At 41.0% G+C, this 16839-nt stretch overlaps 2 protein-coding genes across 2 annotated transcripts; both read left to right on the top strand.

Moving 5' to 3' along the window:
* Positions 1–57: 57 nt before the first annotated feature.
* psmb9a (proteasome 20S subunit beta 9a) lies at positions 58–6194 on the top strand. Its single transcript, XM_085263101.1, has 6 exons — positions 58–316; positions 477–544; positions 819–950; positions 4988–5117; positions 5382–5523; positions 5658–6194. Exons 1-6 carry the CDS (start codon positions 266–268, stop codon positions 5783–5785), a joined length of 651 nt encoding a protein of 216 aa, XP_085119227.1. The 5' UTR covers positions 58–265; the 3' UTR covers positions 5786–6194.
* Positions 6195–6870: 676 nt separating this feature from the next.
* On the top strand, positions 6871–15840 carry tap2a (transporter associated with antigen processing, subunit type a). Its single transcript, XM_085263016.1, has 11 exons — positions 6871–7405; positions 8724–8838; positions 8929–9059; positions 9254–9459; positions 12873–13070; positions 13197–13325; positions 13529–13717; positions 13805–13978; positions 14251–14410; positions 14675–14811; positions 15536–15840. Exons 1-11 carry the CDS (start codon positions 6892–6894, stop codon positions 15740–15742), a joined length of 2160 nt encoding a protein of 719 aa, XP_085119142.1. The 5' UTR covers positions 6871–6891; the 3' UTR covers positions 15743–15840.
* Positions 15841–16839: the final 999 nt, after the last annotated feature.

Below are 16839 nucleotides of genomic sequence, written 5' to 3'. Positions count from 1 at the left end.
AGATTGAATTACAGGTTGTGACGCTTTTGAACGATTTAACTTTCAGTTTCAAATTTATTCAGGAAAACATGGCGTCCGTCTAAAACCTGACTGTAGAACCGATTTGATTAATCAGACTGGAAACAAAGACAGAGCTTCACAGACGGTTTTAAAACTTTAAAAAGTAAAAATTAAACCGGAGCTGCTCGACTGAAGGCTTCGGTTTACGTTAGGCGTCACCTCCACTGTCCGTGTGTCGTTACCGGAGTCTCTGCAGTTCATTATCATGTTTGAAGAAACGGGCCCAGAATGGCTGTCCGAGGAGGTGAAAACAGGAGTAAGTACCGAATTTTCTTTAATGTTTATAAGAAACGTGGTGAACTGTTACTGCGCTGCACAGTTTCTGACCTCGTTGCACAAACGGGGATATTACTGCTGCAGGTTTGTCGGAATGAATTCTGAACACAGCTGCTGTCATTGTGTGTCGTTGTTTGCAGACAACCATTATCGCCATAGAGTTTGATGGTGGGGTCGTGCTGGGGTCTGACTCCCGAGTGTCTGCTGGGTAAGTTCGTGCCAGCACGCATGTGCATCAATGTGCTTCCATCTCTGTCTGCATCATAATATAAATAGAAATATTAAAAAAAAAAAAAAATTAATGCAAAAATAATATCAGTGGTTTGGATGAGTCTGTTGTGCTTAAATGTCCCATATAAATAAACTCGATTTGTTATGACATTAATGATTTTTAGGTTTTTAAACATCTGAAATCTTTCCTTATTTTTGCTTTTAGTTGCTTACAATCACAGTTACGCTCTCTCCCTTTGTTCTTCATGCAGGGATTCAGTGGTGAACAGGGTGATGAACAAACTGTCTCCCCTCCATGATAAGATCTACTGTGCTCTGTCAGGATCTGCAGCAGACGCTCAGACCATCGCTGAGATAGTCAACTATCAGCTGGATGTGCACAGGTAAATGCACAGATAGGAGGTAATGGACGTTGTGATCCATTCATAAATTAGTATATAATGTAATGGGAACACTGCATAATCATGTTCTTACGTGAAAGATTAAATACTCCCGAAGCCTGTATTTACAAATATGTTTATTAATTGTCCTGGGGTCATTTTTGACCCCTGGATGTATTGCAACAGGTGTATGGAAAAGGACATTACAAGGGTTAAGTTTTTTTTTTTTTAAAGCCATCTTTCAGTATCTCTAATTGGATCTTAAGATGACACACTTCACACTAGATTTAGATCTGTTACAGCAGCCACCCACAGTGAAGAGATAATAAAATCTGAGTCAGTTAACATGCCAATTCATCTAAATCAGGGGTCTCGAACTCCAGGCCTCGAGGGCCGGTCTCCTGAAGGTTTTAGATATCACCCTGGAATCAAATGATTAGTTCATTACCAGGCCTCTGGAGCACTTCAAGACATGTTGAGGAGGTAATTTAGCCATTTGAATCAGGTGTGTTGGATTAAGGATACATCTAAAACCTACAGGACACCGGCCCTCGAGGCCTGGAGTTTGAGACCCCTGATCTAAATTGAATGCAGGGATTGTGGCATTGGATCAGGGGTGGGATACTCCAGGCCTCGAGGGCCGGTGTCCCTGCAGGTTTTAGATGTGTCCTTGAACCAACACAGCTGATTTAAACGGCTATTAGCTCCTCAACATGTCCTGAAGTTCTCCAGAGGCCTGGTAACAAACTAATCATGTGATTGAGGTGTGTTGACCCAAGGTGAGATCTAAAACCTGCAGGACACCGGCCCTCGAGGCCTGGAATGGTCCACCCCTGCATTAGATGCTAAAGATTTTCTGTAGCTTTCCTTGTGTCAGTGGAGCTGATACAGATGTTAAAGTGTTCAGTAAGTGACACAGAGAACAGTCAGGATCTCTTAATTATCCACAGCATTCTGTGTCAGCTGTTAAAGGAATCCAAACTACAGTGGGGCAAAAAAGTATTTAGTCAGCCACCGATTGTGCAAGTTCCCCCACCTAAAATGATGACAGAGGTCAGTAATTTGCACCAGAGGTACACTTCAACTGTGAGAGACAGAATGTGAAAAAAAAATCCATGAATCCACATGGTAGGATTTGTAAAGAATTTATTCGTAAATCAGGGTGGAAAATAAGTATTTGGTCAATAACAAAAATACAACTCAATACTTTGTAACATAACCTTTGTTGGCAATAACAGAGGTCAAACGTTTACTATAGGACTTTACCAGGTTTGCACACACAGTAGCTGGTATTTTGGCCCATTCCTCCATGCAGATCTTCTCGAGAGCAGTGATGTTTTGGGGCTGTCGCCGAGCAACACGGAGTTTCAACTCCCGCCACAGATTTTCTATGGGGTTGAGGTCTGGAGACTGGCTAGGCCACTCCAGGACTTTCAAATGCTTCTTACGGAGCCACTCCTTTGTTGCCCGGGCGGTGTGTTTTGGATCATTGTCATGTTGGAAGACCCAGCCTCGTTTCATCTTCAAAGTTCTCACTGATGGAAGGTGGTTTTGGCTCAAAATCTCACGATACATGGCCCCATTCATTCTGTCCTTAACACGGATCAGTCGTCCTGTCCCCTTGGCAGAAAAACAGCCCCATAGCATGATGTTTCCACCCCCATGCTTCACAGTAGGTATGGTGTTCTTGGGATGCAACTCAGTATTCTTCTTCCTCCAAACACGACGAGTTGAGTTTATACCAAAAAGTTCTACTTTGGTTTCATCTGACCACATGACATTCTCCCAATCCTCTGCTGTATCATCCATGTGCTCTCTGGCAAACTTCAGACGGGCCTGGACATGCACTGGCTTCAGCAGCGGAACACGTCTGGCACTGCGGGATTTGATTCCCTGCCGTTGTAGTGTGTTACTGATGGTGACCTTTGTTACTTTGGTCCCAGCTCTCTGCAGGTCATTCACCAGGTCCCCCCGTGTGGTTCTGGGATCTTTGCTCACCGTTCTCATGATCATTTTGACCCCACGGGATGAGATCTTGCGTGGAGCCCCAGATCGAGGGAGATTATCAGTGGTCTTGTATGTCTTCCATTTTCTGATGATTGCTCCCACAGTTGATTTTTTTCACACCAAGCTGCTTGCCTATTGTAGATTCACTCTTCCCAGTCTGGTGCAGGTCTACAATACTTTTCCTGGTGTCCTCCGAAAGCTCTTTGGTCTTGGCCATGGCGGAGTTTGGAGTCTGACTGTTTGAGGCTGTGGACAGGTGTCTTTTATACAGATGATGAGTTCAAACAGGTGCCATTCATACAGGTAACGAGTGGGGGACAGAAAAGCGTCTTACAGAAGACGTTACAGGTCTGTGAGAGCCAGAGATTTTCCATGTTTGAGGTGACCAAATACTTATTTTCCACCCTGATTTACGAATAAATTCTTTACAAATCCTACCATGTGAATTCATGGATTTTTTTTACACATTCTGTCTCTCACAGTTGAAGTGTACCTCGGGTGCAAATTACTGACCTCTGTCATCATTTTAGGTGGGGGAACTTGCACAATCGGTGGCTGACTAAATACTTTTTTGCCCCACTGTATGTGTTGTTTCAAACTGGATTCAAACAGAAGTGACAAATTCCATCTACAGATTACAGAATACATGCCCCAAAATGAAGTTTGTAACGTATTTCGCTAAGTTACTCAATGTGAGTATTGTATTCTGAATACTTTGGATTACTTAATAAATTGTCATGCTTTTTACAACTACAGCAATCACATCCTGCAAATTCTTTTATTTTTCTCTACCAATTGGCTCTTCTGAGATACTGAAGTGACACTTAACCCAGAGAGCTACCACAACTGAAACAAGGTAGTTGCAGTTGGCTAACGTTAGTTTTAAAAAAAGAACTTACTTCCAGATGTTTCTTTAGGTTGGAGGTGGAGTCTTGTTTTCTGGCAAACAGAGTTTGCATTGCATGGTCAGATTTCACCCACCCCTTTCTTCTTCAAATGTGTAGTGGTGTCAGAATTTCCAAGTAAGAAATGCATTCCTGCCCATGCACTGCTGGTTCTGTTGTACTGGCTTCGGGTCCATTGTGTAACTGTAACCACCAACATTAACAGGACGCCTACATTAGAGCCGTATTCCATGTTTTATTTCAGTCTCCAGCAATCAGAATCAGAGAAATTTTATTAATCCCAGAGGGAAATTGAGTATATATATATATATATATTTATTTATTTATTTATTTATTTTTTCTTAAAAGGGCTGTGGGTCAGACCTTAACTTGGGCCAGCTGCTCTCAGCCATGGGCCATATAGTTGGCTGCTTATCCAACTGAGCTAAACCTGCACCCAAATGCAAATACCGGTAATAAAATTTGGTGAAGAGACCATGCTGTTAGCAAGTCAGCTATGAGCTAAGCTAATCCCTAAAGACAATGAGAATACTCTAAATATAATTAGCAGGTAAATCAACAGAGAATGATATTCTACCGCAGAGAGATCCAACACCGACACAATTATTGCTTTAAATTGTAATACTCATGCTAGATGTAATATTTTCCAGAGAAAGAGCCTTAAGCCTCTGCCATATTGAATATTAACAAAATAAATGACCATATTAGGTATTGTTAAACTATGCCTGAAAAAACAGTATGACTTTAACACTTCTGTATATTTTTATATCCTACAATTTTATTTTTTTGTGGTGTAGTAAATAAACCCATAATAAACCCAAACTAAAACCCACAAATTTTCTTATAGTTTAATGATGACTCCAAGCAGACCTATCAGGGCTGATAACATCATTCAGTATATTGAAATACAAGTAGACATTTGTAAAACATATATGAGATCATATACTGACCCTTTAAAAACTTAGAGATACTGTAAGCCTAATTAATATTTATACATTTTCTTTAGGCCGCTTCTAGAGGAGATTTCCTGCCTTAGACAAGAGTTGCCTTAAGTGTAAAGGCACCTTTAGATTCAAGGCTGTTGTAATGCAGTTTCATAAAGTATTTAATCTCATATCTGTCTGTTAGTATTGAGATAGGTGAGGACCCTCAGGTTCGCTCAGCTGCTACATTGGTGAAGAACATTTCATACAAATACAAAGAGGAGCTCTCAGCACATCTGATTGTGGCCGGCTGGGACAGACGAGATGGAGGGCAGGTTGGTAAACATGTTTTTAGCTACAATGTTAAAAGAAGAAGTCAACATTTTAAAAAGAGAGCAGGCAAAATATATATTAACAATGTGAAGAATAATGTTTCTGTAATTTCTACTGAGATAATAAATTGGTAGACTTGCTATGTTGTCTTAATGCTGCTGAACACTTTGAAGAAAATATCTTAGTGAGATAGGTTACAGGTGCCCATTAAAAAACAACATGCCTGTGTGACCTATGACTCTGCTTCTGTTCACTTTGACCTCCAGGTGTTTGCAACTCTAAAAGGACTCCTGACACGTCAGCCGTTTGCAGTCGGCGGCTCTGGCAGCTCGTATGTTTACGGGTTTGTTGATGCTGAGTATCGCAGAGGCATGAGAAAGGAGGAGTGCCAGCAGTTTGTTGTCAACAGTAAGATTTTTGTTTTCACAGGGCTGTTGTTAAACTCCTTACAATATTTTTAAAAAATTATATTTAAATGTTTTTCTGGTAAAAATTATATGTTGTTCTCTATACCTCGCTTACTAAACCACCTATTCTCGTAGCTCTCTCTTTGGCTATGAACCGTGATGGCTCCAGCGGAGGTGTGGCCTACATCGTCACCATCGATGAACACGGCACAGAGGAGAAAGTCGTTCTAGGAAATCAGTTACCCACCTTCTTTGATCAGTGACATGTTTGTTGTCCTCACAGCAGCTGTGGCTCATTTCTTGGCACAGCTGTCAACTGGCTGTCAAATAACTGATATGTAAACACTGCAGAACACTTTTACCAATAGTTAAATAAAAGAAAATAACCACTGTGTTTCTCTTTATTATCAAAAGTATTTCAAATATATTATCAGGAGCCTTTGTTAGTTTTGATAATCAATACATAACTGTGAAATAAATATAACAGAAATTAAGCTTAAAATTGGCAACCTTGTTTTACCGGAAGGTTCATTGTTTATTTCATGTTTTACCGAATGTCACTGTAAATAAAGTTTAGAGCCATGCTTTTTTTGTTGGACTGTGAGAGGAAGTAAGTGCACTAGGCAAGAACTAATAAAGACATAAAGCCAGCATGCAAACTCCACAGAGAAAGAGTCTGGGCTTGATTCAAATCCAAAACCTTCTTGGTGTCAGGTGACACCACAAAATGCTCTCTTCAAGGACAGCAACAACAGCTGCCTGAGGGATTCATTTTGAAAAACATTTCACTGAAAAGTGAAAGTAGGAGCTGTTGTGGTTCCCCAGAATTAACTTTTATCTGCTGAAGAGTAGTTTATTCATTCCAGCTGGTAATCATATAGGAAGGTTGGTCAGTTACACAATTTGACCCTAACAAAAGTAAAGACCCTAATGTTATAAATGTATGACCTATCATAGTGTATGGGGTTATAATGAGCCATATGAAGTCTTATTTTCATACGGCTGCAGATGAAAATTCTTTTGAAGGGTTTACTGATCCTCCTTATTTCAGTCAATAATCACTTAAAAGGCTTTTTTTAATGTTCTAATGAATAATTCTGTTTCATACATCCAGTGTTTGTATTTTTGAAGAGAGGGGTTGTTACGGTGTTAGTAGATTGTAGCAAATATGCTAATTATACAGTAAAAAATTAGAAATAATAAAGTTGATGAGATTCTTAGCAATCCTGCTTCAGATGGTGTTTCCTTCTGTATTTTGGATTTACGGGAAACCCCTCATCCTGTAAGAAAATGAAACTGAAAGCAAACTAACCCTAACGCTCTGGTCCTGCGACACGGCAGGTCATTTGAGGACGACTGTTGCCGAAAAATGGCAGCGATCACAGCAACAACAATGCGCAAAGTCGCTGCTTTTATTTTATCCGTTTCTGTCGATCTTTTATTGTTTTACGCGTCAGGATTTGCGGTGTTTCACAGCGTCTTTGGACACTTTACGCGTCTCTGGCTCTCTGCGGCTCTCCGCTGGTTGGCTCTTATCGGTGTCTCTCTGCTCACACTCGGGGTTCCCAAAGCGCTGCTGATTCGGTTTATAACGGCGCACAGTCTGCTCCCCGCGGTGTTTGAGACCGGGACCAACGCGTTTTACAGAGAGAAGAGCCAGTGCGGCCAGCTGGGAGATGTGCGCTGCTGGCTGCTGTTCAGCGGAGCTTCGCTCGCTGCTGCGCTGTTTTGGGAGATCACCATCCCGGACACCGAGGAAGAGGCTGCAAATAAAGAGGAGAAACAGAAGGCGAGAGTGCTGCTCATGAGAGTCATTCGCCTGTACAGACCCGAATATTTCCTGATGCTCGGGGGACTTGTGTTCCTGTCGCTGGCTAGTATCTGTGAGTATACTCTGCTATTTCTGGCTCTAACGAAGGTGCTGTTAAGACAATAATGCCGGTGCGAAAAGACGAATACTCCTTCCTGATTTCCTTTTTGTTCGTCATACTTAAACGTTTCAGATCAGACAAATATCACACAAATGAACACAAAATGCAGTTTATAAATGAAATTATTATTAAGAAAAAAAAGTCCATAAGTACATGGCCCTGTGTGAAAAAGTGTCCAACTTAATAACTGGTTGAGCCACCTTAGCTGCAACAACTACAATGAAGCGTTTGCAATAGCTGACAGTGAGTCTTTTACATCGCTGTGAAGGAAATTTGGCCCACTTATCTTTGCAGAATTGTTGTAATTCAGTCACACTGGAGAATTTTCAAGCATGAACCGCCTTTTTAAGGTCATGTCACAGCATCTCACTCCAAAGTTTTTCTTTTGTTTTTCTTAAGCCATTGAGTAGTGGAATTGTTGGTGTGTTCTGGATCATTGTCCAGTTGCAGAACACAAGTGCACTTCAGCTTTAGGTCACAAAGAGATTGCCGGATATTCTCCTTCAGGATGTTTTGGTAGACAGCAAAATTCATGGTTCCATTTACCAAAGCTAGTCTTCCAGGTCCTGAGGCAGCTAAAGAGCCAGAGACCATCTTACCACCACCATATTTTACTGTTGGTATGATTTTTCTTTTCAGAAATCCTGTGTTACTTTAATGCCAGATGTAACGGGACACACACCTTCCAAAAAGTTAATTTTTTGTCTCATTAGTCCACAGAGAATATTCCAAAAGTCTTGTTGTTGTTTTCTGGCAAAGCTGAGTTGAGCCTTTATGTTCCTTTTGCTGAGCAATGGTTTTGTCTTAGAACTCTGTCATGCAGGCCATTTTTGCCCAGTCTTTTACTTATGAAGTCCTGAACAGTGACTTTAACTGAGGCAAGTGAGGCCTGCAGTTTTTCAAGAGAATGCGAAGAGTGTGCAAAGCAGTAATCATAAGAAAGTGTGGCTCTTTTGAAGAATCTAAAATATATAACACGTTTTGAGTTATTTCACACTTTTTTGTTTACTACATAATTCCATATTTGTTCATTCCTTGTTTTGATGCCTTCAGTGAGAATGTGGGTGAGTATCCCAGGGGCATTTTACACAGCCTGTGCCTGGGGTGTTAGACCCCATCTTCTATTGATCTTGTACTTAGAGCTTGCTCTTGTGCTGCCATGATTTGTTCATCTGTGCTGTCTTTTAATTCAGCCATCAGTAGGATTTCTCAATATCAGCCACTCGTTCTAATAAATGTGAATATATCACCTGTGTTCATCTCTTTTCAGGTGAGATGTTCATCCCTTTCTACACTGGGAAAGTCATTGATATCCTTGGCAGTAATTACCAACAGAATGAGTTCTTTTCTGCTCTCTTCTTCATGGCCCTTTACTCTCTGGGAAGGTATAAGGCAGATTGTGCTTTTGCTCCACATTTATCCTCTGTCTGTTCCTCACATGTAACATCTAACAGATTTTCTCTTTGATTGATCAGTTCTGTCAGTGCTGGCTGCAGAGGGGGTCTCTTGACTTGTGCCATACACTCCTTTACGTGCAGAATCAAAGTTATGCTGTTTGGGGCTTTGGCCAAACAGGAAATTGGATTCTTTGAGACCATAAAGACAGGTAAGGTTGTCACAGAACCGAGGGAAAAAATTCAGTTTAACTTTTTTTGTGCACTAAAAAGCACATAATCAATAGGCTGGGTCTCAGGACGATAAGCAAACAACAGACAAATCATGTCAGATCAAACTTGAATAGTACATAATAAGAAGAGTTAAAAAACAAAACAAAGTTTAAATATTTATTTTTATGTGCAGGTGAAATCACATCCAGGTTATCTAAAGACACCACCCTGATGGGAAGAACAGTGTGTCTGCATGTCAATGTGCTGCTGAGGAGATTCATCAAGACAGTGGGCATGATCTCTCTAATGCTGAGCCTCTCATGGAAGCTCACATTTCTTGTACTGATGGAGACGCCTATCACCGGCGTCTTACAGAACATCTATGACACACACTATCAGGTACAAGCAGGTTAATAGAGACAATAAATTACCTTTTAATCTACAAAATCATATGTACAGTATTCATTGTTTTAACAATGTCATCCTTCATTCAGTGAATACTTTGTTGAATAAGTCCTATTTGTTTAAGACACATAACTATCAGAAAGAATATTAAACCATTTATTGCTCAGGTCATAGGCATGTAGTTTGTGCACACTGACAACAAATTACATTTCTCTTGTGTAACTGTCAAGTTTTGGAGAGTAAAGCAATCCCCAAAATGCAGAGGTGCAGCGAGACAGAGTCACTAGTAGCAAATAAATCAGTCTAAAGAAAAAAACCAACAAATATAAATTCAAAGTTAATTTAAAGTAAACTAGGAACTTACTGGGGGAAACCCTTTTTTTTTTTCTCGCCTGTTCCGTTTGGTTCTTTTGCCATCAGAATTATTGTCTAAAGGCAAAGAAAGATGCCCAACGGATTTGCTTTACCAAGTGGACAATCCCGGCCTTGCTGTATTGGTCCATTTGATTGACCTTTGTTTTTAATGTTTATTTTATTTCATTTTCAGTTGTTATATATGGGGAACACATGACTGGGGGAAAGGAAAGGGAGAAAGAAAGAGAGGGAGGGAAAGAAAAACAGCGGGAAAGAGGAACAGTGATAAAGGGCACACAAAAATAAAAGGTGGGGGGGTGGGGGGCAAAAAATATCAATCACCTGTTGAGAGAAAGAAAAAGAGAGAAAACAAGGAAAAAGGAGAGCAATATAATAAACAACATCATTGCGATGATATACAGTGGCCTGCAAAAGTATGCGGCCCCCTTGAACTTTCCCACATTTTGTCACATTACAGCCACAAACATGAATCAGTTTTATTGGAATTCCACGTGAAAGACCAACACAAAGTGGTGTACATGTGAGGAGTGGAACGAAAATCATACATGATTCCAAACATTTTTTACAAATAAATAACTGCAAAGTGGGGTGTGGGTAATTATTCAGCCCCCTTTGGTCTGAGTGCAGTCAGTTGCCCATAGACATTACCTGATGAGTGCTAATGACTAAATAGAGTGCACCTGTGTGTAATCTAATGTCAGTACAAATACAGCTGCTCTGTGACGGCCTCAGAGGTTGTCTAAGAGAATATTGGGAGCAACAACACCATGAAGTCCAAAGAACAGACCACACAGGTCAGGGATAAAGTTATTGAGACATTTAAAGCAGGCTTAGGCTACAAAAAGATTTCCCAAGCCTTGAACATCCCACGGAGCACTGATCAAGCGATCATTCAGAAATGGAAGGAGTATGGCACAACTGTAAACCTACCACGACAAGGCCGTCCACCTAAACTCACAGGCCGAACAAGGAGAGCGCTGATCAGAAATGCAGCCAAGAGGCCCATGGTGACTCTGGACGAGCTGCAGACATCTACAGCTCAGGTGGGGGAATCTGTCCATAGGACAACTATTAGTCGTGCACTGCACAAAGTTGGCTTTTATGGAAGAGTGGTAAGGAGAAAGCCATTGTTAACAGAAAACCATATGAAGTCCTGTTTGCAGTTTCCCACAAGCCATGTGGGGGACACAGCAAACATGTGGAAGAAGGCGCTCTGGTCAGATGAGACCAAAATGGAACTTTTTGGCCAAAATGCAAAACGCTATGTGTGGCGGAAAACTAACACTGTACATCACTCTGAACACACCATCCCCACTGTCACATATGGTGATGGCAGCATCACGCTCTGGGGGTGCTTCTCTTCAGCAGGGACAGGGAAGCTGGTCAGAGTTGATGGGCAGATGGATGGAGCCAAATACAGAGCAATCTTGGAAGAAAACCTCTTGGAGTCTGCAAAAGACTTGAGACTGGGGCAGAGGTTCACCTTCCAGCAGGACAACGACCCTAAACATAAAGCCAGGGCTACAATGGGATGGTTTAAAACAAAACATATCCATGTGTTAGAATGGCCCAGTCAAAGTCCAGATCTAAATCCAATCGAGAAGCTGTGGCAAGATCTGAAAACTACTGTTCACAAACGCTGTCCACCTAATCTGACTGAGCTGGAGCTGTTTTGCAAAGAAGAATGGGCAAAGATTTCAGTCTGTAGATGTGCAAAGCTGGTAGAGACAGACCCTAAAAGACTGGCAGCTGTAATTGCAGCATAAGGTGGTTCTACAAAGTATTGACTCAGGGGGCTGAATAATTACGCACACCCCACTTTTCAGTTATTCGGAGCAGAAGCCAGAGGGGGTTGCAGTGACGTGCCCGTGAGCTCCGCCGGCAGCCAGCTGTGCCAGAGTGGACTGAGCCCCAGGCCCAGAAGCTGAGGGCACCCCACCCCTCGAAGGGGCCCGACCGAGCCACAGGCTCCAGCAGCCACTGGGAGTGAGCCGGTGCGTACCTGAGCACCCTGCCCCAGACACAAAGAACCACCAATGCACCGATGTCTGAGGGCGTCAGCCACCGGCAGGGGGAGTGGTGGGGGGAGATAGGCCTCCATACTTTGGAGAGCCTGAGATGTCCCTAGAGAGGTGACGTCTGATACCCGACCTGATATATAAACACAGACAAACAGACACACACAGATACAAACATCCATTCCCACCCTCATGCTTTCATATGCAATTACTCAACGCTCATCCAACGTGGAGACAGACATAAGTAGACACTGTACACACAATCACACTCCCCAAACATACTGTATACCCCCGGTCTAGGTACCCTTGCCCCTAGAGGAGGAAACTGCACCCAGACCCAGGTAGTGTTACCCTTTTCCCTGGGGATGAGACAAGCAGACCGCCCCCAACTCCGCAGTAGCAGCGAGGCCCCACATTCCAGACCCCAATCGGACGGCCAACTCCTCCCAGCCCCCCCGCCCCAACAGGCAACCGAGAACGGGGGTGTGTGAAGACTCGAAACCTGGGGGAAACCCTAAGTACCAGGAAACAAACAGGGAGGACACAGTACGACATAACAAAGTACAATTAAAAGACAATGGTTTTATATATATAGAAAGACACACAGGAACACACTGAGGACTAATTGGGGGAGTGGAAACATCAGGATAATAAAAAACAGGTAAAAATAATCAATCATAATGACACAAGAGACAAATGACTATCAAAATAAATAAAGAAGATGTCTTAGACCAAGACAGAGTAGATAAAAAAAATCTAGGGGGGACTAACAATTACAACACGAAACACAAAACAGAAGTTACAATTATTTATAATTTAAACAAACAATAACAAAACCAAATTTACGATAATAATCAAAACTGAAGTTCAGGAATAACAATGAAAAGCAAAAATACCCCCCCCCCCCCCTTAAAATAAGCCCATTATTAGATTATTACTGTAACTCTATAGGGTTAGTTACATTTGGTTGAGTTTGATAGTGAATGCTTTTTTTTTTCCCTTAACTGTTCCCAGAGGTTGTCCCTGGCGATGCAAGACTCGGTGGCTTCGACAAACGAAGCTGCAAATGAGGTAGTATCTGGTATTCGTGTTGTACGAAGCTTTAACACGGAAAAACACGAAGCCTGTCGCTATGACCGCTGCTTGATGGATACACACAAGCTCAAGACCCGTCGGGACACTGTCAGAGCCATTTACCTGCTTACACATAGGGTGAGAAGTTTTTATTCTTTCTTTTTTCTTTTGTTTTTGTGTATGAGTCCTAAAGGGACTTTTGAGCTCATTATTACATATCACCATATTCACAGGATTTGTTTGTGTTTCTGTGTGTGTCTACAGTTGACAGGGTTAATTATGCAGGTCTTTGTGTTATTCTATGGTCGACTTTTCATCCAAAGGGGGCAGATGACCACAGGCAACCTGGTTTCTTTCATCCTTTACCACTCAGATCTTGGTGACAACATCAGGGTATCCCATAATTTTTTGTTTTCATTCAGGATATATAACTACAATCCTGATAATACTTAATATTTTGTTTGTTTGTTTTTAAACACAAACACACACACACACATTTGATTGTTTGCAAAATTTTGGTACTTTACATACCGTGTCCTTATGAACACATATGTTACTTGGTGAACAATCAAACTCTAGCATATGTCATTTTCCAGAGGCTCACCTACATGTTTGGTGACATGCTGAACTCAGTGGGGGCTGCTGGAAAAGTGTTTGAGTATTTGGACCGAAAGGCTCTGGTCAGCACAGATGGAAAACTCCAACCTGATCAGCTGAGAGGACACATCAGCTTCAGGAATCTAAACTTCACCTATCCTGCAAACCCCAACAAAACAGTGCTGCAGGTGAGACTGCAGGAAAGATGGGGTGTTGGGTTGCGCTATACAGTAACACTGTGTTATTTTAACCACTGATTCCCTTTCATTTATCAGGACTTTTCACTGGAGATGAAGCCTGGTCAGATAACAGCCCTTGTAGGTCCATCTGGAGAAGGAAAAAGTACCTGTGTGAGTCTGCTGGAGCGATTTTATGAGCCTCAGGATGGAGAAATCCTGCTGGACAGGGAACCGCTAAAATCTTATGATCACTGTTTCTTTCACAAGAAGGTAATTCATCAACAGAGTGTTTTCCTGATAATGTTCTGTATTAAGAGGATAAGTATCTTGTCTTTTTCTAAATTGTTTAAATGCAGCATGAAACCTGATTCAGCAAAAAAAGCCACAGAAACCACTAAGCATTCCTTTATATTGGGCTATATGTTTATTGTCTGATATTTTAAAAATCTGGGATCATTTTTAAATATCATATTAGTTATGTATCTTATTGCATAACTATCTAAATATGTCTGAATGTATAATGTGTTATACCTATTTAACAGATTTCTGTGGTGAACCAGGAGCCAGTGCTGTTCTCTGGCACCATCAAACAAAACATTGAATATGGGCTTAAAGGCTGCTCTTTGGATGAAATCAAGGAAGCAGCAATAAAAGCCAACGCCCACGACTTCATCATGCAGTTTGAGAAAGGCTATGATGCAGGTACAGAGTTTAAACTTCCTCTCAGGCTGTTTTACACAGCTGCATGCAGACCTGCTTTGCATGATTTTCAGCTTTGTATGTCTGGGAAAACTTGGCAAATGAGGGCAGAAACTTCACAAGGAGATCTGTAGATTCACCCTCTGCATAAAAGAAAAAAGTCTACACATGCAGTATTTTGGAGAGTCGGTGTCATAAATAATTTTTGCATATTTGTTATTGAGTTTGCACCCTGCACTTTAATCTGTTTTAATTTTGTGTGGTCAGAGGTGGGTGAAGGTGGAGGGCGGTTATCTAAGAGTGAGAGACAGCGGATTGCCATCGCTCGAGCTCTCGTCAGACAGCCCAAGGTCCTCATTTTGGATGAAATCACCAGCTCTCTGGATGCTGAGATTGAACTTAAGGTATGACTTAATTTCAAGGTTTCCTTGGGGGCAAGAAGTTTATGTTTTAAGCATGTCTGATACTATAGATTAAATAATGAACACTGTTTATTTTATCACAATTAAGGATTTATCTATAAATGGTTGTTTGAAAGTTTTAATCAAAAATTCATTGGTCTTGATACATGCTCAATCATTCAGGTAAGTAAATCCCAAAAGGTTGATTCTGTTCATCTGGACGTAGCGTTTTGTGGGAGAAATGTTTCGTCACTCATCTAAGTGGCTTCTTCAGTCTCAGCTGACTGCAGGTTTCCCCAATCTTATAAACAGTACATTTGCATAATGACTGAAGCCAGCCCACTGAATGAGCATTGGGCTGTGAGGTCAGTTCCTTGATTATTAATATGCAAATTGTCATGACCATTGATCAACATAGATCCAAACCATTTACATTAGGCTAGTGTGGAAAGCTTTTTGATGATTTGAATGGTTGCTCTTTGTGGTATTTGATATGTGGTACTCTTATTTACTTTTACTTACATCATCTGGTATTTTTTAAAGAAATTAATGTATTCTTAAAATGTTCCTGATAATAGGAATGTTGCCTTTCTGAATCCCTTGTTTGAATACAGTATGTTAAAAACTTTCTTCTGACATCCATTAGCCCTGCTTTTGTCAAAAAGGAGATTCACCAAGTGCACAACTATTAATATAACTATAAATATTTGTGTATGCTTTTGTACAGATTCAACAGTCCCTCTCTAGCATCCCCAACCAGACCCTCCTGGTGATCGCTCACAGGCTGAAGACCATTGAGAACGCAGATCAGATCGTTGTTGTAAGTGGTGGCAAAGTTAAAGAGCGAGGGACTCACCAGGAGCTGATGGATATGAAAGGAAGCTACTACAAACTGAAAGAGGAGCTCTTCACTGAAGGAAACTCACCACAGTAACAAACCACTGAGTCTGTGCTGAAGCTCGATGTCCTGAGATCTTTGTGTGTAAAACTCTGCTGTATAAAGATATGTAAATATGGAATGTATGTAATAAACTAATAAACCTTTGATTAAATTATTCATTTCTTGGTTTTTAATTAAAACTTAATAAATGTTTAACACAAATAGACAATACCACAAGACTTCATTTATCATTACTTAAAGCTCAAAAGGCACTTTATTTAGATGATGAAGCATCAGAGACTTATCTAAATGTGATACAGATTGCATTTTTAATGCCTTATATCACATATGTAGAATAAACCTTTCACCAAATGTTTTCAGAGTACATTTAATGGCTTTGGTCCAGGGGCAATACTGTTTTTTCCACTGGAGTAAAAACGGGTACAACTAAATTTACTGGAGATAAGAGTACACTGTCACTTTACTGTGGGATGAGAAGTAGATAACTTAAATAAATTCTAAATAAATTAATAAATTAAGCTAACTGTATTTTGATGCCCTAAATGAAAATGAAAGAATTTTCGATACATGCCATCAAATCTAAGCGAGGGTTGGGTTTTATTGTTCGCGCTGATGGAAACTCCCCGAGTGTCAGAGCTGTTTTTACTGGCAGCAAAGTTTTCTGGAAAGTTGCCTGATGCCATAAACACAAAACACACACAGCAAAACACCAACCCCCCCTATCGACAAAGATCAGACACACCTGAACCAAAGTGTCGCCATTTGGTCATCAGTCTGTGTGTCCACAAAATGGCGGCTGAGGTCACGTGACTCAGAATGGGTCAACATTTGTTCCTTCTGATTGTTAATTAATTTTTAAACTTAACATGTTGTATTTGTATATACTCCACTCTGCAACTAAAGACTGTGTTTCAAAAAGCCATGAACAACCCAGGGGCGTTAGAGTAAATTTTTAAAAGATGACATGAAAACTCAAACAATGGAAACTCACTCTCACATTAGGGATGTCACACTAAAACTGCAGTGTCTGCTAGCGACAGGGCATTTAAGATATGCAAAGTTTAACCATCTTCATTTTTAACTAGTCTTGAACCCATATTTTCCCTTTCCATTAGATTAACTCATTTTCA

This window comes from Mchenga conophoros, linkage group LG22 (genome assembly GCF_057382185.1).
Source record: "Mchenga conophoros isolate Kocher_MC1m ecotype Shallow Benthic linkage group LG22, M_conophoros_male_GT1.1, whole genome shotgun sequence".
Lineage (NCBI taxonomy): Eukaryota > Metazoa > Chordata > Actinopteri > Cichliformes > Cichlidae > Mchenga > Mchenga conophoros.
Note: the sequence above shows the minus strand (reverse complement) of the source record. Positions and strands in the feature narration are given on the sequence as shown.

Bases quoted from the DNA above. Each gene is read 5' to 3' on its own strand.
- psmb9a (XM_085263101.1), top strand. From the start codon at position 266: ATGTTTGAAGAAACGGGCCCAGAATGGCTGTCCGAGGAGGTGAAAACA. The intron at 5,118-5,381 runs GTTGGTAAACAT...TTTGACCTCCAG, and splicing joins ACAGACGAGATGGAGGGCAG to GTGTTTGCAACTCTAAAAGG. The intron at 5,524-5,657 runs GTAAGATTTTTG...CTATTCTCGTAG, and splicing joins CCAGCAGTTTGTTGTCAACA to CTCTCTCTTTGGCTATGAAC.
- tap2a (XM_085263016.1), top strand. From the start codon at position 6,892: ATGGCAGCGATCACAGCAACAACAATGCGCAAAGTCGCTGCTTTTATT. The intron at 13,071-13,196 runs GTGAGAAGTTTT...GTGTGTCTACAG, and splicing joins TTTACCTGCTTACACATAGG to TTGACAGGGTTAATTATGCA. The intron at 13,718-13,804 runs GTGAGACTGCAG...TTCATTTATCAG, and splicing joins CCAACAAAACAGTGCTGCAG to GACTTTTCACTGGAGATGAA.